At 50.0% G+C, this 23,869-nt stretch overlaps 2 protein-coding genes across 4 annotated transcripts in view; both read right to left on the bottom strand.

Moving 5' to 3' along the window:
• gnav1 (guanine nucleotide binding protein (G protein) alpha v1) overlaps window positions 1-9,795 on the bottom strand; it is a 40,071-nt gene extending 30,276 nt beyond the window's left edge. The window contains exons 1-3 of one of the 3 annotated variants that reach the window (XM_035404107.1): window positions 9,777-9,795; window positions 8,345-8,489; window positions 6,772-6,863 (exon numbers count right to left, since the gene is read on the bottom strand). In XM_035404107.1, coding sequence (XP_035259998.1) covers window positions 6,772-6,863; window positions 8,345-8,474 — 222 coding nt within the window. In that variant the 5' untranslated portion in view covers window positions 8,475-8,489; window positions 9,777-9,795. Of the gene's footprint in view, window positions 1-6,771; window positions 6,864-8,344; window positions 9,753-9,776 lie in introns of those variants that run through there. The other 2 variants (XM_035404105.1, XM_035404106.1) reach the window with 2 other exon arrangements.
• Window positions 9,796-13,837: 4,042 nt separating this feature from the next.
• The window catches only part of pcyt2 (phosphate cytidylyltransferase 2, ethanolamine), a 24,701-nt gene continuing 14,669 nt past the window's right edge, over window positions 13,838-23,869 (bottom strand). Inside the window, exons 7-13 of the mRNA XM_035404104.1 lie at window positions 22,316-22,454; window positions 21,622-21,704; window positions 20,444-20,521; window positions 19,002-19,067; window positions 16,732-16,797; window positions 15,936-16,024; window positions 13,838-14,269 (exon numbers count right to left, since the gene is read on the bottom strand). Of these exons, the coding sequence (XP_035259995.1) occupies window positions 14,155-14,269; window positions 15,936-16,024; window positions 16,732-16,797; window positions 19,002-19,067; window positions 20,444-20,521; window positions 21,622-21,704; window positions 22,316-22,454 (636 nt within the window). The 3' untranslated portion in view covers window positions 13,838-14,154. The remainder of the gene's footprint in view (window positions 14,270-15,935; window positions 16,025-16,731; window positions 16,798-19,001; window positions 19,068-20,443; window positions 20,522-21,621; window positions 21,705-22,315; window positions 22,455-23,869) is intronic.

The following is a 23,869-nucleotide window of genomic DNA, read 5'->3' as shown; positions in this document are numbered from 1 at the left end:
AGACCCCTCCCCAAAACCAAAAACAAAGGAAGACGCCGTTTCCACGGCATTTCTTCAGAAGGACGTGCGACGGCTTCGTTTTCGAGGTGAAACGGCGCAGGAAGTGAACTGGAACCCGCGTGCAAAGCAGGCGCCCCAAAACATGGCCGTCGCCAACGCCAGATTTCCGCTTTCAACCCCACGGAAGGGGTTACGTATCCGGGGGATACGGCGGGATTTGGCGCAACAGTCCCTCTGAAACGAATCCTTTCAAAGACGCAAATTTGGGAGATAACGTACCGTCCCGTCCTGTCCCGTCCCGCCCCCCCCCGCCCGCCCGCCCGTGCAAAACTCAAGGCCATCTACTGAGAACAACGCAAGTCTTGCTTGTCATCATTTTCACAGAAAGAATCTTTTAGAATAGAACAAAACTATTTATCTGGGGGGGGGGGGGGGTTTGGGGGGAAGACCCCCCCCCCCATTTACCCATAAATCAGTGGGAATAAAGATGGCAGAGACCACGGAGTAAAGAGAAGCACAGCAGCATGTTTCTGTGGGTCCTGTCTCACCACAGCAGACAGTCCCCAGCAGAGAGGAAGAGGAAGAGGAGGAAGAGGAGGATGAGGAAGAGGAGGAGGAGGAGGAGGGTCAGGGTGTGGTCCTTTGAAGCGACGTGTTAAAGAGGCTCCAGGATGATAAACCGTCAGAGCACCTCGTTATCCCTCAGCTGATGACCTCACATCAGTCTGTTAATCGCACCAGCCTCAAACACACACACACACACACACACACACACACACTCACACACACACACACACACACACACACACACACACTCTCATACAGACACTAACTCTCTCACACACACACACACACACACTCTCATACACACACACATACTCTCATACAGACACTAACTCTCTCACACACACACACACACTCCCATACACACACCCTAACTCACACACACACAAGCACACACTCCCTCACACACACACACACTTTCTCTCACACACACACACACACACACTGCCCACCCACCCCCCCACCCACCACACCACCCACCCCCCCACCCACAACCCACCCACCCCCCCACCCACAACCTGATAAATCCACTGGGTTTGTTTTCCTTCTGGGGGGGGTTGGGGGGTGTAAGATGGCTAAAGCGCCCTGGCTTTGCACTCAGTGGGTGTGGTTGCAGAGTGTGTGTGTGTGTGTGTGTGCGTGTGTGTGTGTGTGTGTGTGTGGGGTGTGGCGGATTTGTGTCCGCTCAGGAAAGAGATACAGGGGGGTGGGGGATTTTTCCAATGGAAAGAAGCCCTCAGCATAGTGAGGACACTGCAGGGGGTGGGGGACACTGCAGGGGGTGGGGGGACACAGTGGTGTTGGGGGACACAGTGGGGTGGATGAAACGCAGAGACAGCACACAGATTACACGGTGTGCTATGACAGGGGTGTGACATTTACAGACCGGACACCGTGTTTAGGAAGGGCGGGGGACCACTAACACAAAGGTTTGATCATTTCAGTTGGAGCCAAAGATGATCCAGACAGCCACGCTCCAGAAAAGGCTTTAAAAAAACAAAAAAAAACAAAAAAAACACGTGGATGACTCACAGCGGCTGTGACTGCCCCTCCCATTTATGACATCATGGCCACTATGACATGACAGTATTTATATAGAACCCGTGTACTACCAGATTCAGCACAATAACCAGATACTCAGCTACTGTTTCTTAACCCTTTGAAGAGCAGGTCAGTGTTCTAGAACTCCGTTGCTTCAAAGTTACCAGCGGTGATTGTGACATCAGCATTAGCATGTTCTTAACTGAACATAGCTGAACATGATGTTCGGTTAAGAACAATCTAATCACATATCTGTGGTCACACACATTCAAGGGGTTAACTACAGGAGTTCCTGGTGCTGTATTCCACAGCAGACTGTACACCCCCCCCACCACCCTCCCCCCACGACCCTAACACTCACACTACTTCACAAATGTTCATAAGACAGAGAGAGAAATCCCTGGCCCCGCCCCCTCGCCCCTGTCTCGTCCAATGGGAGAGGGGCGGGAGTCCGGCGTTGAACAGGACTGCGGCGGGACCCGAGGCTGTTATCCCCCATTTCAGGGAGGTCATCGGCCCCCGCTACAGCCCCCCCCCCCCCCCCCCCCCCCCCCCCCGCCTCCTCCGAGCTCCGTCTGACCCCTTCCACCGGACCTTCACTGTGACCTACGCTTGCTTTTAATTTTGTTTTTAAATGTACCCTTTGCTCATGGTCGCATGGTTTTACTGCAGACCGTCAGCTGCCCGCTGAGCGAGGGCCATTTTCAGGGCCTGCTTGAGAAGCGCTGCAGAAATGGTTCATCACAGAATTATTACGGCGAAACCCGACTCTGCTTTCAAGTGCTCAGCACCCTTCGCGCGCCGCTCTGCTCATCAGCCACCTGTCCTCGTTAAAGCCTTTATTACAGCGCTGTCCGCTTACGAAACGATCCCTTCCGCCTTCTCGCCTTCTCCGCTGCTCAGGATCAGCCTCCAGGGTGGGAAAGAGAAAGGCAAACCCTGATCCAGGATCAGCGCTCACACTTTGTACCAGGCCAGACAGAGGAGAATGGGCTCCCCTGATACATAGCCGGGTTCCACCCGAGAGTGATCACTTTCTGGGGGGGTTTAAGGCCTGGTTCTTGCCCTTCTGTTACTTTTGTAAAGCATCTTTGTGACAGGTCTTGGTTAAAAAATAAATAAATAAATCAAGTGCAATGCTAATAAACCTGAACAGATTTGATTCGACTGCGAGAAGGTTAGAGAACACAAGGCTTTGACACGGAATCGGTGTTGACTCTTCCCTGGTGACGGATGAGGGTGTGATGTGGAAGGAGGAGAGGGGGGTGTAAATGCATTGAGCGAATGAACCAGTCGGATGAGTTCTGCTGGGGGAGTTGGCTGCAGTCCCAGAGAATCGGCTGCACCGACAGAGGAGCGTGAGCAAAATGAGCGGGAAGCACGTGAGCAGAGCGACAAGGTGCACACAGGTATGCTCAGGTGCAAACAGGTACGCTCAGGTGCACACAGGTACGCACAGGTGCACATGTGTGCTCAGGTACACACGTGTGCTCAGGTGTGTGCAGGTGTGCCCTGCTCTGAGAGAGCATGCAGTTGCATGGGACTCAGCCGATTAACAGGACAGCTTCCCCAACCCTTCAGAACAACACGTGCTCTGCAGTACAGACAGGACCTCACTCACAACCCTAAACCTTTTACTGTACAGACAGGACCTCACTCACAACCCTCAACCTTTTACTGTACAGACAGGACCTCACCTCGTTCTCCTGCGTCTAACCGTATTCTCTGACCACGCGTTCTCCCCGCCACCACCACCGCCACCGCCGCCTGGATTCGCTGCACACGGGCCCTAATCCGCTAATCGCCAGGCAGCGTTCGTCTCCAGGGAGCGTGAAACACTTCCCCCACCGGAGAGAAAACGTACGCATGACTTTGCACGGAACGACGAGGGAGGAGAACGTTGAGCATTCCACTGAGGCTCCCGTGGGAATGATGCAGAGAACGGCTAATAAAAACACACACGCAGAAAAGCTGCACTTGGGCCAGTATGGGGCGGGGGCGGGGGCGGGGGGGGGAGGAATGCGCAGCGCCAGGTTTTGCGCGCCCCCTGTTTGAGTTCTCCGTCAGCTGGAGGAGTTCAAAGCATTCCAGCGGTCCACGGCCGCACCTGGCTCTTTCCGTAAATTGGAAAAGTCCCTCGGTCCAGCGGCGCTCCCCACCCACCCCCCCAATCCCCCCCCCCACCCCACACCACCCCCCCGGAGTGACGAGCAGCTGACTAGCACTGGAGAGAAGGCCCCGCTGACGCAGCCATTTCACAGGACAGGCCACGCGGAAAACAGGGCTAGGGCCCCTCTTACAGCTCAAACAGGGCCAGGGCCAGGGCCCCACTTACAGCTCAAACAGGGCCAGGGCCCCTCTTACAGCTCAAACAGGGCCAGGGCCCCTCTTACAGCTCAAACAGGGCCAGGGCCCCTCTTACAGCTCAAACAGGGCCAGGGCCCCACTTACAGCTCAAACAGGGCCAGGGCCCCTCTTACAGCTCAAACAGGGCCAGGGCCCCTCTTACAGCTCAAACAGGGCCAGGGCCCCTCTTACAGCTCAAACAGGGCCAGGGCCCCACTTACAGCTCAAACAGGGCCAGGGCCCCACTTACAGCTCAAACAGGGCCAGGGCCCCTCTTACAGCTCAAACAGGGCCAGGGCCCCTCTTACAAATCAAACAGGGCCAGGGCCCCACTTACAGCTCAAACAGGGCCAGGGCCCCTCTTACAGCTCAAACAGGGCCCTTCTTACAGCTCAAACAGGGCCAGGGCCCCTCTTACAGCTCAAACAGGGCCAGGGCCCCTCTTACAGCTCAAACAGGGCCAGGGCCCCACTTACAGCTCAAACAGGCCCAGGGCCCCACTTACAGCTCAAACAGGGCCAGGGCCCCACTTACAGCTCAAACAGGGCCAGGGCCCCTCTTACAGCTCAAACAGGCCCAGGGCCCCTCTTACAGCTCAAACAGGGCCAGGGCCCCTCTTACAGCTCAAACAGGGCCAGGGCCCCTCTTATAGCTCAAACAGGGCCAGGGCCCCACTTACAGCTCAAACAGGGCCAGGGCCCCACTTACAGCTCAAACAGGGCCAGGGCCCCTCTTACAGCTCAAACAGGGCCAGGGCCCCTCTTACAAATCAAACAGGGCCAGGGCCCCACTTACAGCTCAAACAGGGCCAGGGCCCCTCTTACAGCTCAAACAGGCCCAGGGCCCCTCTTACAGCTCAAACAGGGCCAGGGCCCCACTTACAGCTCAAACAGGCCCAGGGCCCCTCTTACAGCTCAAACAGGGCCAGGGCCCCACTCACAGCTCAAACAGGCCCAGGGCCCCTCTTACAGCTCAAACAGGGCCAGGGCCCCTCTTACAGCTCAAACAGGGCCAGGGCCCCTCTTACAGCTCAAACAGGGCCAGGGCCCCACTTACAGCTCAAACAGGGCCAGGGCCCCTCTTACAGCTCAAACAGGGCCAGGGCCCCTCTTACAGCTCAAACAGGGCCAGGGCCCCTCTTACAGCTCAAACAGGACCAGGGCCCCTCTTACAGCTCAAACAGGGCCAGGGCCCCTCTTACAGCTCAAACAGGGCCAGGGCCCCTCTTACAGCTCAAACAGGGCCAGGGCCCCTCTTACAGCTCAAACAGGGCCAGGGTCCCTTCTTACAGCTCAAACAGGGCCAGGGCCCCTCTTACAGCTCAAACAGAACGGGCCGGATTATTAAAATCCAGCCCTACAATCCTTTCATTGAGAGTTCAAAGGGTTTCGTCTGAATCTCTGAAGTGGTTTGGAAATGTGACGCTGGCAAGAAGAAAGATTCTTGCACGGGGGAGCGCGGGGGGGGGGGGGGGGGGGCGGTGGAGGCAGGGGTTACATTGCGTAACGGAAGTCCACAGACACGCAGGTTTAAAAGGCCACATCCTGGTACGGGTGACTGGCCCGGAACAGACACTCACTCTTGTGCTTCACAGTAAGAGAGACAGCCAGAGAGACGGCGTTTATCTCAACTGCAAAATAACCTTGACGCGTAACCAGCAGCACAAAGAGATGAGGGAACGAATGACGCACGGATACAGTCCATCAACGGAGAATCATTAGTTATGAAATTTCCCCCTTTAACTTCATGTATGTGGGTCAGTTCATTCACACCCATCTCTCCACAGACATTCTGTATACCTGGCTCCACACAGCCATAAGGACACCTGGCTATTTATATTTGCATTGTTTTTACAATGCATCACTAGGTATGGTAAACAAATCCCCCCCCCCCCATCCCCACTGAAGGATAACAATGTTTGATTAATTCATACCCAAAACCTTTCCCACAATGCACTGTGTTTAAACTGTAGTCCAAAAGGAAGACCGAACATGCCGATTCTCACTCCAGCCGAGCTTGTGATTGGTCGGGTTTAAGTGAGCCGTGTTAATCGAATACCAACCCGTATTCAACTTCTCAGTTTTATTCACTGACTCGCCTGATTTGAACCAATCACAATATTTTGTGAAGAAGGGCAACGTCTCTTTCCCGGTTCACGCCAACCCATGATTGACAGGAGCATGGCAGCTCCAGTAGTGAAAGGGTTAATGAGACCCCGCTCAGCAGTGAGGCAGGTGTAGCTGAGAGTGGAGACACCTGCTCTGACCAGCGTGTGGCGCTGCGGGAGCATTACTGTGGCTGCATTCATGTGGCTCAGATCTTCGACTACGTACCATAATTGCATTAGTTAATGTCTATTCTGACCACGCTCATATTTCTATGGTAACGTGAGGGCCAATCAAAATCCATGGCAGCGGGCACCAGGCTGGCCAGTGGAGGACGGGCTTGCCCTCTGTATTTGGGTTCCTCTTGAGCCCCCTGCCCCCTCCCACCCCACCCCCCGCCACCCAGGGTGTTGTTTTTATTTAACCTTACATGCAGGTTGCTTGGGGGGGGGGGGGGGGTTCAGGCTGAGTCTTGCTTAATTTTTCCTATTTCCTGTTTTTCTGTAAAACATCTTTGGGACAGTGTCTCTGTAAAAAGAGCCAGACAGATGCCCAATTCATCCGCCATATTTGCTCGGGTTGCCTAGGAAACCTCCCAGAGCTGCCCAGCTTATGGCGGCGCTAACCCTGAGGTCAGACTAAGAATACAGCCGGACGTCGCAGACGCGTGCTGGCACCAGCGTGAGGCGCTGTGGGCGGGAGGGCGGGACCTTACCTTGAAGCTGGTGAGCTCCTGGTTGGTGAAGCCGTGGCTGTGGATGATCTTCATCTGTTTGACCAGCGTGCTCTTCCCGCTCTCAGCTGCCCCTGTGCACACAGTCCAAACACAGCAGCATCTTACCGCCACGCTTATACCAAACACAGCAGCATCTTACCGCCACGCTTATACCAAACACAGCAGCATCTTACCGCCACGCTTATACCAAACACAGCAGCATCTTACCACCACGTTTATATCAAACACAGCAGCATCTTACCACCACGCTTATACCAAACACAGCAGCATCTTACCGCCACGCTTATATCAAACACAGCAGCATCTTACCACCACGCTTATACCAAACACAGCAGCATCTTACCACCACGCTTATACCAAACACAGCAGCATCTTACCGCCACGCTTATATCAAACACAGCAGCATCTTACCGCCACGCTTATATCAAACACAGCAGCATCTTACCACCACGCTTATACCAAACACAGCAGCATCTTACAGCCACGCTTATATCAAACACAGCAGCATCTTACCACCACGCTTATACCAAACACAGCAGCATCTTACCGCTATGCTTATACCAAACACAGCAGCATCTTACAGCCACGCTTATATCAAACACAGCAGCATCATACCACCACGCTTATACCAAACACATCACCATCTTACCACCACACTTATACCAAACACAGCAGCATCATACCACCACACTTATACCAAACACAGCAGCATCTTACCACCACGCTTATACCAAACACAGCAGCATCATACCACCACACTTATACCAAACACAGCAGCATCATACCACCACTCTTATACCAAACACAGCACCATCTTACCACCACGCTTATACCAAACACAGCAGCATCTTACAGTCACACTTATACGAAACACAGCAGCATCATACCACCACACTTATACCAAACACAGCACCATCTTACCGCCACACTTATACCAAACACAGCACCACCTTACAGTCACACTTATACCAAACACAGCAGCATCATACCACCACACTTATACCAAACACAGCAGCATCTTACCACCACGCTTATACCAAACACAGCAGCATCTTACCGCCATGCTTATACCAAGCACAGCAGCATCTTACCACCATGCTTATACCAAACACAGCAGCATCTTACCACCACGCTTATACCGAACACAGCACCATCTTACCACCACACTTATGGCAAACAGAGCAACACTTTACTAGCACACACAGCACATTTAAACCAAGCACAGCAACATCTAAATGTCAAACCCTGGGCCATTTATGGTGCACATATACCAAACACTGGAAGAGCCTACTGTCACACACAGGGACATTCATACCAAGCACAGCAAGATCATACTGACACACACAGGTGTATCAATACAAACACTGCAACATCTTACCGTTATACTGTGACTCAGCACAGATTCTGGATCAGAATCCACACTTCATAATATCTATATAGCATTCTAGCTACATCGTTTGTTATCAAACGCTCGTTACTTCGAGAAACCCCGAATGAAAGTTGGTGGAAAGTAGTCGAGCGCTCGCGCCTCCGAACTGTGCACCATACTCACCTAGCATCAGAATCTTGACCACATTGAGTTCGCGCTTGGCGTGCTCGTACAGCTCGCGGTCTATCTTAGCGCTGTGGATCTTCGCCCTCTTCCCCTCTTCTGTCATTTCAGATCCCAAGCAGAGTCCCATCTCGCTCAGTCATTTCTTCCACACCACCCAGCAACAAACACAAAATGTAAAGTCCCCGCAGTAATCAGGGTTAGCGGAGTACCGTATACTGATCAAACATCGCGATTTAGTTTTGTTCACCCTTTGAAATAGGCAATGTTCGAGGATCGCGTTGGTATCGCGCTTGCTCACTGGCATCAGGCTAGACACGAAACTTTACAGGATTTGGGGGAAGGGGGAAGTCAACTCTCTAAACTCTAGTTCGAAAACTTCGCACTTGCGTATCACACGGTTTTACCTGAGTCTGATCTGCCCGCCGTGTCGAGCGCAGAGCCTTGGTTGATCCTTAACTAAAGCGCAAAAATAACTATCCACTTTATCTTCGGAAAGAAAGCTCAGTGTTTTGTAATGGACTTATTTATTTTCTTCCGCGGCTTGTCTAATCTTTCTTGTATATAAAATTCAACATTTACTCGGGGAACGTAAATATTACTGGACGCCGCCCGTGAAAACTTCCCAATTTAAGTTGAGCTCCGACTATTTTACTACTATGCTTCGGGTTTCTAAGGGAAGTGACGTCAGTTTTGGGGAAACGGACACCTGAACGTATAGTTATTGCTCTTTGCATCGTCAGACGTTCTAATTATATTCTGCATTAAAGTAATCACTTTCAAAAATAATAATAAGCAGTCGCACGATGTTTCGTGACATAATCATTAACATCGTTCGCGTAATTCCTGCTGCTCCACACTGAGGGGAGGTATGCGTCATGTGAACCTGATTTACCTCGAACTGAGTTTTCCGAAACATCTGTGCATTGCAAAATGCTTCTGTTGTTTTCATAGATTTTTAATTAATGTTGTGAAACAATGATGTTAAATAGTAAAAGATTGAAAAACGTTTTTTTTTCTTTTCCTTCGTCCAGGCAAATGTATTAGAATGTGTTCTCCTGCTCAGAACAGAAAAAAATGAACATGAATAGGCCTAATTCAGCACCCCCGCGATACCCTCAGTCAATTCCCGTTTAGTTCAAAGGTAGCCTTTAGCCTGGACCCTGCACCCACCCCTAGCGGGCCCTCTCCTAATTGCCGAATACTTTTCTCCGTTTATTTGCAGTCCTTTGGTTTCTGACGGCTTAAGCAAAGTTTACAACTTCCAATGAACCACAGCGAACTTCCTGAAGAGCACAGGTTAATAGACACCCGAGCCCATGGTGCCACACGTAATGAACTGACTTTTACCCACTCTCTGTATGACACATTTTCAATGGAATGGGATCAGACCGCGCGCGCTCGTTCCAAGTGATCAAAGCGACACACCTACCGTACCGCGCGTTCCACCGATGTTTTATGCACCACACGGAACACGTTACACACAAGCGCGCGACATGCCGCCAAAACGTGCGCTAGTTTGTCTTTCGTAATGCGTCTTCCAATTGCGTAATTCGGTAGGCCCACACGGGCGGCGGACGGACCTCGGTAATGAGGTGGCACACCGGCGCCATGGCACCGTATCCCTGAGGTCAGGAGTTCCACGTCAGCGACAGAATTAGGCTATTATTGCTAAATGGTAAAATGTTTTATTAAATTAGGGTGCTGTATGATCGCTGCTTTGGCACAAGGAAAACATCTGTAGATTGTAGAACTGCTGCAGCTGATGTGCACAGTGGCGTGCAGTGTTAGTTTATGGCGACGTCATGCGTGTCCACATTAAACTGAACGCACGCATGAACAAATGCTAAAATGCATTTTAAAACGCAGGCACTTGTTTTATTATAACGTAGTAAGCATTTCTGCTGCATGTGTAATTAAAATGTTATTTCTCCCTGAAAACTATATTTTTTACAGGGTTGAGCGAATTTTTTTTTAGTACACGACGCCATCTGGTGGTGCCGTGTGTACGCTCACTGGCGATGTTTCGATAAACGAATGAATGGACAAATAATATTAAAATCCGATTGGAGATATACAGTCATTTTTTTTTAAAAGACTAACATTTAAGGACAACATTCTCTTAGGTCCAGTATATATGTGTATAAATAATCAAAATATTAAAAAGATACATTCAAGAATCAAATCTCAGCTTTCAAATTGTGCAGGAGGAATGATTTGAGATCTCAGGTCAGTAAATATATTGATTCAGCGATCCGTTTGAGACTTTCCAGATCCAGTTGTGTGTCCTGAGGAAGTGGGGATATGCGTGGAGTCAGAGCAAGAGAAACCGTCTCATTCTGTACATCAAGAGAAGCCCCCCCCCCCACCCCCATTCTGTTCTTCAGAACTGCCCCGCCCCCCTCATTCGCTACATTAGATGACCCCCCCCCCCCATCCCGTCCTTCAGGAGAATTCCCACCCCCTGTACTGCAGGAGAAAGAGGAGCCAGCCTTTGAGTCTGTCTTTTTAGCACCAGGTGTTCCAGCTCGCTGGCAGAACATCATGTGATGTCAACGGGTCTGTCCTATTGGCCAGCTGTGTAATTAAAAAAACAAAACCCAACTGGCCAAATTTAAAAAGTGCTTCTGCGTGAGATGGGTAGCTGTGTGCGTGCAGGTGCATGTGTGTGTGTGTGTGTGTGTGCGTGCATGCATGTGTGTGTGTGCGCGCGTGCATGCGTGTGTGTGTGTGTGTGTGTGTGTGCGTGTGCGCGCATGTGTGTGCGTGCATGTGCGTAGATTCCTGTAGAATTCATACAATAGGAATTTCGGTTCTGAATTTCAGTTAAAAAAGGTGGTTCAAATATGAAAAATAAATTGGGCCAGATTTGGTGCTCACACGCTTGCACATGCACGCACACGCACACAATTTCTCAGTCCTGCTCGCATCTACGAGAAAAGAAAGACCAAGACAACCTTGCTTAAGACAAAGACACACAGACTTTCACTCCACGCATTACGACTGATATTATTATTATTGTTATTATTATTATTGACAAGGATTATGAGACAAATGACAGAGCTTCGCGGTTGACTGAAGAGAAATCAGAAGCACAACTTCCTTTGGGGGGGGGGGGGTACTTCAGCAGCAACACAGGGACACAGAGATAAGAAAAAATAAAACTCACAGACAGACCGGTAAAAATAAAACACGCCCACCCGCGATAAAACACACCCCCCCACCTCCACCCCATAGGCTAATGCCTTGCTGTCACTCCAGGTGACTGACAGCCACAGTGTCAATGGCGATAACCCACCGCAGTCCACTGAGTCCCCCTGTTTCACCGCTAGCCAATCAGCACTCTTACTTCTAAAGTCTTCATGAAAGAGGGGTGCTTGACAGAATCCTCTCTGCTTGTTACGTTTTCTGCACAACGAAAGAAGACCAGTAGTGTGCAAATAGAGTTTGCTCCCCACCCCCTGCCCACCCCACCACAGAATTAAAATGGAAGCCACACAAGTTGTGGATCGGTGAAGGTGATGGCCTCCTTATTCCCATCACACATTTATAGCAGATGTGAGAAAGAAAGAGTCCGAAAACAGTGATAACTGCAGAAGGATGAGACGCTTCAAAACATCTGCAGGCCAAATTTCATCTAACAGCGATGCACTTCATTCACCTGTGAAGAACGGATGTAAGCAAGTCCTACACACACACACACACACACACACACACACATATATATGATATGAGTGTGTGTGCCAGTTTTGTTTTTGTTTTTTTGTTTTTTTACATGACATTTTTATTGATTGGAGCCACATCCAAAATCACAGTCCTGCATGCGACTAATGAAAAAAGTAGCACTAGGTTATATTTATTCAGAAGATTCCAGTTAGAATCAGTCTGGCCCATAGACACACAAGCGAATCCTGCAGATAAAAGCACTGGATGTGACACCTGCCCACCACAGCCTTTAATCCTTTATGACATCACAAAGGCCCAAGTATTTATGCCCAGAGCAACGATCAATTATGACATCACTTCCCACAACCAATATTTACATTATTCTCACATCAAAGTCAAATGGTTATTTGAAGACTGCCATTTCTGGGAGTTTTCATATGTAATTATGTATTATAATTTTAAAAAACGATAAGCGTCTAATGATGGTTTATCCAGGTTTTGACAAACACATGGAAGTTTCACTATATCTGTAAAGTCTTTACATTAAAAACATTAGCCAGTAAAATACCACTCGAAAGCATGAGTAGTTTACTTGCCTGAATGCACACAACGTAACGCTGATTTCAATAAATTAATGTCGCAACTATTATAATTTATCAGCGGATAAAATGTAATAATGGTTAAAACTACAAAATAAAAATGAGCTGCATTTCCATGGTTTTTCTCCCCCAGACCGCTAAGTTTGCTACAGTGTTTTTAGTCCTGTCCAGTCACAGAAACGCAGGCTGCTCCAGCTACTGCCGTCTCTCTTCAAAGATCACACCTTACAGTCAAAGATGCTAAAGTGGTACACGTTTAGCCCCCCACTGTGCAGTAAGCAGGGACTTCCACTTCCTGTTTCCTGTCCACAGGGGACTAAACTGCCACCATGAGCAGACGATCAGAGCAGAGACACACTGAGGTCCAGTACTGTGCGTCACATGACATCACCATCACCAACGCACACACTCTCACATGCATACTCACACACACACGGATGCACACACGCACACACTCTCATGTGCATACTCACACACACACGGATGCACACACACTCATATGCATACTCACACACACGGATATACACACTCTCATGTGCATACTCACACACACGGATGCACACACACTCATGTGCATACTCACACACACGGATATACACACTCATGTGCATACTCACACACACGGATGCACACACACTCATGTGCATACTCACACACACGGATGCACACACACTCATGTGCATACTCACACACACGGATTCACACACACTCATGTGCATACTCACACACACACGGATGCACACACACTCATATGCATACTCACACACACGGATATACACACTCTCATGTGCATACTCACACACACGGATATACACACTCTCATGTGCATACTCACACACACGGATATACACACTCTCATGTGCATACTCACACACACAGATATACACACACACGCAGAGACACACACACACACGCGCGCGCACGCAGAGAGACACACACACACACACACACACATACACACAGTGTTGGTCGAGCATCGCTTATAGCTTATGAGGGGGTGTGGCTGTTCTGCTGACACTCCCTAACAGAGCACAATGGCATCCAAGGCCTCCTCCCAACTCTCTCTCTCCCTCTCCCTCCCTCCCTCCCTCCCTCTCTCTCCCTCACTCTCCCTCCCTCCCAACTCTCTCTCCCTCTCTCTCCCTCCCTCCCTCCTTCTCTCTCTCTTGCTCTCTCTCCCTCCCTCCCTCCTCTCCCTCTCACTCTTTCTCTGTTTTTCCCTCCATCCCTCTCTCTCTCTCTTTCTGAACCTCATGCATTCAGATACACCAATAAAAACAAGCTAAAAACAAACGTGCATCATTATTAAACAATTAAAAAACAAAAACAGAAAAGAAAGAAAAGCAAAGAAAACTGCATATTTTCCAGAACATACACACGCACGCACACACACACACACACACAACTGGAAGTCATTTTACGCTTTTTTTTTCCCTGTAGAAGGTGTTGCCATGGCTGCTGCAGTGGGGGTATGGGAGTGGGGGCGGGGCAGAGTGAGGGGGGCGTGGCGATTGGGCGGGGAAGGGCGAGGGGGGCGTGGCTCTCCTACAGCGCAGCCTGGGCTTGTTCCTGACTCTTCTCCTCCTCACGGAGCTTCATGGCCTGGATCACCGCCATCTCCTTGGCCTCCTTCTTCTGGTTCCGAGCTTCAAACTGCAGCCTGCGGACACGGAGGAGAACACACACGCGCTAGGACTGTCACGCAGGAGAGCGCACACACACACACACACACACACACACACACGCGCGCACACACACACATGCGCACACACACTAGGGCTGCCTTTGGCTAAAGTCTTTTTCAATGGAGAATCGGTTAGCGGAAATTTTAAAAGATACTTTTTTTTTTCCATAGGGAAAGACGTCCAATTAATGTGAATTAATTCCAACCCATGCACTGCTACTGTCTCTTCCTTTTTGCACGGTCTGCTTGATGAAGTTTATGAAAGGCTACACTAGAGGGACAGGATCAGAAACCAAAAATATACCTGAGCGTTTGCAATGCTGCTGCAGGGATTTCCTCAGTGCCAACCTGACTGCTGGAACCATCCATTGTCTATATCAGATTATCCTGGGCAGGGTCCGTCCATTATCTATACCTGCTTATCCTGGGCAGGGTCCGTCCATTATCTATAAATGCTTACCCTGAGCATGGTCCATCCATCATCTATACCAGATTATCCTGGGCAGGGTCCATCCATCATCTATACCAGATTATCCTGGGCAGGGTCCATCCATTATCTATACCTGCTTATCCTGAGCTGGGTCCATCCATCATCTATACCAGATGATCCTGGGCAGGGTGCATCCATTATCTATACCTGCTTATCCTGGTCAGGGTGCATCCATTATCTATACCTGCTTATCCTGGTCAGGGTCCATCCATTATCTATACCTGCTTAGCCTGGACATATCTATACCTGCTTTTCCTGAGCAGGGTCCATCTATTATCTATACGTGCTTATCCTGGGCAGGCTCGCAGGGGGTGCTGGAGCCTATCCCAGCATGCATTGGGCGAGAGGCAGGAATACACCCTGGACAGGCCGCCAATCAGTTAGCCTACCTGCATGTCTTTGGACTGTGGGAGGGGACCAGAGTACCCGGAGGAAACCCCCACAGACACAGGGAGAACATGGAATCTCCACACAGAAAGGCCCAGGCCAGGATTCAAACCAAGGACCTTCTTGCTGTGAGGCAACATTACCACCCCCTGGCTACTAAACCAAATCATAAAATATATTTCTAATAATTCTAAATAATCCATAATATATTTGCAAGTTTAATATTAATATATTATATTTTAATATTTGCAAGGATAATGAATCATATCTTGATTAAAACACAAATACAATGCCATTAGACTTAGCTCTGGCATGCTGATGTACTGTCTTAAGTAAAAGTGCAGACGATTTTTTTTAAAAAGAAGCATTTTTTATTTTGAATAGCAACTGCAAGAACAGCACGTTAGACAGTAATAAGAGCAGCTTTTATGCCGTATAGTTTTAAAAACCCATTCATCCAGAACCAGGCAGACCAGACAGCCGCAGATACACGGGGCCGGGTCAGCTCCTCCGCAACTTAAAATATATATTCTTAAAAACAGTGATTGCTCAGTGAAAAGAATCTTAGCCAGACCAAAGCGTTTCGACTAAACAATCGACAAGCCAGCCCTATCACACACAAACAAACAAACATAAACAGAAACGCAAACATAAACACAGACACAAACATAAACTCAAACAGAAACACGTACATAGGCACACACACATACACACACACACACAGTCCTGACCCCAGTCCAGGTGTGAGTGGTGAGACTCTCTTACCTGTTCTTGATGATTCTCTGGACGATGTCATCGGTGGTCAGGCCGTTGCCGCTGTCCACCGTGCGGAATATGCCCCTCCTCTTGGCCTCCTGGGGAGGAGGAACACACCCACACAAGGCCTCACCACCAGGAACCACACCTTCCACAGCCCTTCTACACCCACCACAGTACAGACTTAAAGCCCTTCTATACCCTCCACAGTACAGAGTATAAACCCATCTATACCTCCCACAGTATATACTCTAAGCCCTTCTATACCCTCCACAGTACAGAGTATAAACCCATCTATACCTCCCACAGTATATACTCTAAGCCCTTATATACCCTCCACAATACAGACTCTAAGCCCTTATATACCCTCCACAGTACAGAGTATAAACCCATCTATACCTCCCACAGTATATACTCAAAGCCCTTCTATACCCTCCACAATACAGACTCAAAGCCCTTCTATACCCTCCACAGTACAGAGTATAAACCCATCTATACCTCCCACAGTATATACTCTAAGCCCTTATATACCCTCCACAGTACAGAGTATAAACCCATCTATACCCTCCACAGTATATACTCAAAGCCCTTCTATACCTTCCACAATACAGACTCAAAGCCCTTCTATACCTAGCACAGGGTTTACAAGTGCAGACTGAAAGCCCTTCTGTACAACAAGACAAACATAAATATGTCTCTGTTAGGCATCACAGTAAGGATCTGAGCTGCACTGAGCGCGCTCCAACAGTTAACTCACAGCATAAGGATCTGAGCCACACTGAGCGCGCTCAGAGAGTTAACTCACAGCATAAGGATCCGAGCCGTCCTTGTCTGGAAAAACTTCCGTCTTTCCGTGGCACACCAGGTCTACCTGCAGAGGGGACACACAGCGTTAAGCACCTGCACCTAGAGACTGGACCCTACCTGCAGCATCTAAAACCACCTGCAGACTGGACCCTACCTGCAGCATCTCAAACCACCTGCAGACTGGACCCTACCTGCAGCATCTCAATCACCTGCACCTGCAGACTGGACCCTACCTGCAGCATCTCAATCACCTGTACCTGGAGACTGGACCCTACCTGCAGCATCTCAATCACCTGCACCTGCAGACTGGACCCTACCTGCAGCATCTCAATCACCTGGAGACTGGACCCTACCTGCAGCATCTCAATCACCTGGAGACTGGACCCTACCTGCAGCATCTCAATCACCTGGAGACTGGACCCTACCAGCAGCATCTCAATCACCTGCACCTGGAGACTGGACCCTACCTGCAGCATCTCAATCACCTGCACCTGCAGACTGGACCCTACCTGCAGCATCTCAAACCACCTGGAGACTGGACCCTACCTGCAGCATCTCAAACCACCTGAAAACTGGACCCTACATGCAGCATCTCAAACCACCCGCAGACTGGACCCTACCTGCAGCACCTCAATCACCTGCACCTGCAGACTGGACTCTACCTGCAGCATCTCAATCACCTGCACCTGCAGACTGGACCCTACCTGCAGCATCTCAAACCACCTGGAGACTGGACCCTACCTGCAGCATCTCAATCACCTGCACCTGGAGACTGGACCCTACCTGCAGCATCTCAATCACCTGCACCTGCAGACTGGACCCTACCTGCAGCATCTCAAACCACCTGCACCTGGAGACTGGACCCTACCTGCAAGCATCTCAAACCGCCTGCAGACAGGACCCTACCTGCAGAATCTCAAACCACCCGCAGACTGGACCCTACCTGCAGCATCTCAATCACCTGCACCTGAAGACTGGACCCTACCTGCAGCATCTCAGTCACCTGGAGACTGGACCCTACCTGCAGCATCTCAATCACCTGGAGACTGGACCCTACCTGCAGCATCTCAAACCACCTGCAGACTGGACCCTACCTGCAGCATCTCAATCACCTACACCTGCAGACTGGACCCTACCTGCAGCATCTCAATCACCTGCACCTGCAGACTGGACCCTACCTGCAGCATCTCAATCACCTACACCTGCAGACTGGACCCTACCTGCAGCATCTCAAACCACCTGGAGACTGGACCCTACCTGCAGCATCTCAAACCGCCTGCAGACTGGACCCTACCTGCAGCATCTCAATCACCTGCACATGGAGACTGGACCCTACCTGCAGCATCTCAAACCGCCTGCAGACTGGACCCTACCTGCAGCACCTCAAACCACCTGGAGACTGGACCCTACCTGCAGCATCTCAAACCGCCTGCAGACTGGACCCTACCTGCAGCATCTCAATCACCTGCACATGGAGACTGGACCCTACCTGCAGCATCTCAAACCGCCTGCAGACTGGACCCTACCTGCAGCACCTCAAACCACCTGGAGACTGGACCCTACCTGCAGCATCTCAAACCGCCTGCAGACTGGACCCTACCTGCAGCATCTCAATCACCTGGAGACTGGACCCTACCTGCAGCATCTCAAACCACCTGGAGACTGGACCCTACCTGCAGCATCTCAATCACCTGCACCTGGAGACTGGACCCTACCTGCAGCACCTCAATCACCTGCAGACTGGACCCTACCTGCAGCATCTCAATCACCTGCACCTGAAGACTGAACCCTACCTGCAGCATCTCAATCACCTGCAGACTGGACCCTACCTGCAGCATCTCAAACCGCCTGCAGACTGGACCCTACCTGCAGCATCTCAAACCGCCTGCAGACTGGACCCTACCTGCAGCACCTCAATCACCTGCACCTGCATCCTGAGATGCCGCTAACTCAAACTGCAGGCCTGACTGGAGATGACCAAATCCCTCGCTCTCGGCAATGCTATGACAACGCTATGGCAACAGTACGACTAAACCATGGCAACAGCACAGGACATCACTTCACACCCATCTCATGGGCAGCAATGCTGCAGTGAACTCTGGGAGCTTGCAGTGCAGAAATGGCTGTGTGTTTTCACACACGATAAAGTCTGAAATACAGTTGATTAGTATACAGCCTGCTCAACACATCTCCAAAAACACTGCTTGTGGATTCCCTTTCAAAGACCGAGCCGCACAGATGAATATGGCTTCACTACCGTTTCCCTACCTTGAAGTGGTCCAACAAGTCCCGCCCCACGGCGTAGGGTGCTCCAATCACCACCTCCGACACATACTGGGGAAGAATTCAAACACGAAGAAGGTCAGAGATAGATTTGAACACTGTCCAATCAGGGGTTAGCTAGCGCAGGCTGGTCCAATCAGTACCTCCAACGCATACCGAGGAAAAATTCAAATGATGTGGCTGCGTCTCAAACTGAAGGCAGCTGCGATTACTAGCAAAGTCAGCCGGCTGGTTCACGGAAAGCTCACCGAGGCGTAAAAACATTTCAGCGTATTACATTATTAAAATGTATTTTTAAATATAACTGCAACTGGACTTTTTAATTAGACTGAAATTAGGCATCTTAGAAGAATGCATTGTTGATTATTTTGGTTTGGGACGTGCCTAGAAAGGACAAGTGAGCAAAATAGTGAAAATGCTGCCTTCGGTTTCGGATGCAGCCGTAAAGAAGGTCAGAGAGAGAGATTTGGGCACTGTCCAATCAGGGGTTACGAAGGGGGACTGTGTCTCCCTAGGTAACCCCTGCTGAAAACCACACGGGAGGGAGGGAAGGAGGGGGGGGGGGGGGGGGGTTGTGGGGTGGTGTTTGGATCCAGGCCGTGGCGATAAGGACACGCAGCACAATGGGGGCCATTGTTCAGACCTCGAGGTCTCATGTGATGCGCTAACACCGCTAACACTGCTAACAGCGCTAACGCAGATGGCTGAGGACGGGGGGGGGGGGTGGGGGGCATGCTCCCAGCTCGCCATTCCAGCACATTCCACCCAGCGGGAGGTAACAGGGCGGAAAAAAGCCTGGGGGAGGGGATGGTGGGGGTAGAGGAGGGTGCAGGAGGGTGGGAAGGAGGGTGCGGTTAACCCTCCAGAGAGTTCCCTTGGGGGGGTGGGGGGGGGGGGGGGACGACAGGGTGTTGCAGGAGAGGTAACCCTCCAGAGAGTTCACTGGGAGAGGGGAGGGGGAGGATCAGGGGAAGGGGTGGAGCAGGAGAGGTAACCCTCCAGAGAGTTCACTGGGAGAGGGGAGGGGGAGGATCAGGGGAAGGGGTGGAGCAGGAGATGTAACCCTCCAGAGAGTTCACTGGGAGAGGGGAGGGGGAGGATCAGGGGAAGGGGTGGAGCAGGAGAGGTAACCCTCCAGAGAGTTCACTGGGAGAGGGGAGGGGGAGGATCAGGGGAAGGGGTGGAGCAGGAGAGGTAACCCTCCAGAGAGTTCACTGGGAGAGGGGAGGGGGAGGATCAGGGGAAGGGGTGGAGCAGGAGATGTAACCCTCCAGAGAGTTCACTGCCAGTGCACAGCCTGTACACAAGTGAGGCTGTACTGACTGATCTAGTACCCAAGCCGCCATTCATAACCCTGACCTTTCACTATTTAACATATTCATTCTGATCCTGTGTGTGTGTGTGTGTGTGGTGTGTGCAAGACTCACCCTGCAGGCCAGTACACTCAGGGTTCTCTCGTGGACGTTCATGATGGGATAGTTCTTCCCTTTGTAGCGATTCACCTCCTGCAACACACCGCAACATCAGCATTTCCTACACCGTCTATAACTTCTATACCATTGTTATAATCTACACCTTCAGCACCTCCTACACCACCATTATAATCTATACCTTCAACACCCCCTACACTACCATAATAATCTACACCTTCAGCACCTCCTACACCACCATTATAATCTATACCTTCAACACCCCCTACACTACCATAATAATCTACACCTTCAACACCTGCTACACCACCATTATAATCTATATCTTCAGCACCTCCTACACCACCATTATAATCTACACCTTCAGCACCTGTTACACCACCATTATAATATACACCTTCAGCACCTGCTACACCACCATTATAATCTACACCTTCAGCACCTCCTACACCGCCATTATAATCTACACCTGCAACACCTCCTACACCGCCATTATAATCTACACCTGCAACACCTGCTACATCATCATTATAGTCTACACCTTCAACACCTGCTACATCATCATTATAATCTACACCTTCAGCACCTGCTACACCACCAGTATAATCTACACCTTCAACATCTGCTACACCACCATTATAATCTACACCTTCAACACCTCCTACACCACCATTATAATCTACACCATTAGCACCTGCTACACCACCATTATAATCTACACCTTCAGCACCTCCTACACCACCATTATAGCCTACACCTTCAGCACCTCCTACACCACCATTATAGTCTACACCTTCAACACCTCCTACACCATCATTATAATCTACACCTTCAGCACCTCCTACACCACCATTATAATCTACACCTGCAACACCTCCTACACCACCATTATAGCCTACACCTTCAACACCTCCTACACCACCATTATAATCTACACCTTCAGCACCTCCTACACCACCATTATAATCTACACCTGCAACACCTCCTACACCATCATTATAATCTACACCTTCAGCACCTCCTACACCACCATTATAATCTACACCTTCAACACCTCCTACACCACCATTATAATCTACACCTTCAACACCTCCTACACCACCATTATAATCTACACCTTCAGCAGGAGCACCATCAGCAGGAGCACCTCCAGCTCCTACACCTGAGCTGCTTACCTGATCGAAGTGCAGCCCCACGATGACGTAGGGCTTGTCAGACTGCTTGTACACGGTCTCCAGGAAGTCCACATGACCAATATCTGAGACACACTGGTAAAGGCGGAATCAGCCGTAGAGGTAATTAAGGACACAATGAAACAATGAGACCCTTCTTCTACTCCGACACTCCCTTTCTCACCGTCCATTACGGTCACTGAACAGACGCTCTTATCCAGAGCAACTTACAGTACAGGAGAACGTGAGTGTACCCACCCGAGCTGTTTCTTAATTCCAACCGCAATCACCGTTTTCACTGAAACCATGCGATCGTGCCCTGTATTCCGTCCAGTGAATTGAACAAGGGAAAAGAAAACGTATTCTTATCATTATTATTTAAATATCTAAAAGTCTCAAACGGAGGCAGTGGATTTGTGCCCCTGTTCATCAAAACTCTACAGGAGCTGAGAGGGCACAACAGGAAGTCCCGCCCCTCAGCGCCGTACACCCGCACGGCCCCAGCACCCGATTGGCTGGCTGGACAGAATATTCAGCAAGGGAAGGGAAATGCTAGCGGCCCCCAGAGGCACTGAGAGCCTGTAATGAAGCAGCATTAATAGGGGGTTGCCCCTGGTTACGTCTCTCCAACCCCCCCCCCCCCCCCCAGTCCCGGTCCCAGTCCCAGTAGCGCCCCCTGCTGGACACAGCAGGATACGGAATAGGTCGAAGGCTCCAGCCACGTAGATGATGGTGTCTCCCGGCTGGGGCTCCTTCCCAGAGGCAAACTGGATGATCTTCTGGGACGTCTGGAGGAACTGGGACACCCCCGTCCAAGGGCTGTGGCCTTTCGGACCCTGAGAGAACCCCCCCACGAAAAACACAAGTCATTACATTACACCAGGGCTGGGACAAACAGAGCATTTCAAATACCTTAAACATTTCAACACAACCAAAATTCCCAAAGGTTTCTGGAATTTTTTTTTTTTTAAACATTCTTTTAAAAAAAGATTCTTGTTTCATATGAAAGAAGATTTGTAGAGTACAGTTTTAATCAGTGTGAAATTTCTCTGGGATCTGCTGAAGCATCTGACCTCTGACCTATAAGGGTCACCTTCTGATTGGCTGTTGCCTGTACATTACAGACACTCTCATTCAGAGCAATGTGCCTCAGTGAGCAAAGGAGGGAAAGGCTGACAAGAGCAGAACCGCACCGATAATCAACTTCACCGCACGGTGAAGTTAATTATCATTCATTCTGTTAAATCCTCCAGTGTCAGGTCAACTCCCACCCTTACTCAAGGCTAGGGACAGCACATTGGATTGGGCCCCAAACCAACAACCTTCTGGCAACAAGCTTCGTTCAACAACATTTCACATCAACCACACCCCCACAAACAGTAAAATCTGCATGAACAAACTGAAACACAAACTGGGTAAAGCATAAAAGTGTAAAATGAATACATGAACAAACATGTTCACTTTCACATCACCATTAGGGGGAGTTCTTTCTTCTCACCGGGGAGTTCACTTATTTATTTTTTAATAACCTCACTGCTTTCTTTTTTGGGGGGTTCAGGCCTGGTTTTTTTGTTTAGTTTTCTTGACAGTTCTTTGTGACAGTTCTCTGTAAAAAAGCGCTACACAAATTAAACTGATCACCAGGAAGATCAGAAATTCTAAAAGCTGCACTTGTGCCACCCAGTGGTGGCTTGAGGGAACTACCAGTAAACAGCCACTCTTGAGACACTATAAGCAGCTTCAGCCCACAGGCAATGAGGAGGAATGAAAAACAGCCCCCCCCCCCCCCCCCCCCCCCCCCCCCCCCCAAATAAAGCCTCACTGTACACACTGTGCTGATCTTTGGGTCATTTCCAAGGGGGAGCAACACAGTCTCTATTCATAGGATCCTAGCTTAATGGGGAAGGGGGGGGGGGCAGAGGACGGTGATTTGGGGTGCTTTGTCCCGGTCCAGCTGACAGCTGAGCGTGAGGGCTTGGTCGTTCACCCTGAAAACAGAAAGAGAGCGAGGCAGTACCATCCGCCCCCCCCCCTCCAAAACCCACACACCAGGGCACCATAACAATACACCCCAATGCTGCACATCCAGGCCTTTTCATTCACTAGAGATCTACTACTTCCTGCTTCCTGATATTATACCCATGGTGCACTTCTCTCTGCTCTTCTGAGCAGTGGCACTTCTCCTGCAGAGCCTTTCGTTCCTCTTTCTTAAATAAACTGTTATTTTTACATGCATGCCAACTGCTTTGCA

This window comes from Anguilla anguilla, chromosome 2 (genome assembly GCF_013347855.1).
Source record: "Anguilla anguilla isolate fAngAng1 chromosome 2, fAngAng1.pri, whole genome shotgun sequence".
Taxonomy (NCBI): Eukaryota; Metazoa; Chordata; class Actinopteri; order Anguilliformes; family Anguillidae; genus Anguilla; species Anguilla anguilla.
Note: the sequence above shows the minus strand (reverse complement) of the source record. Positions and strands in the feature narration are given on the sequence as shown.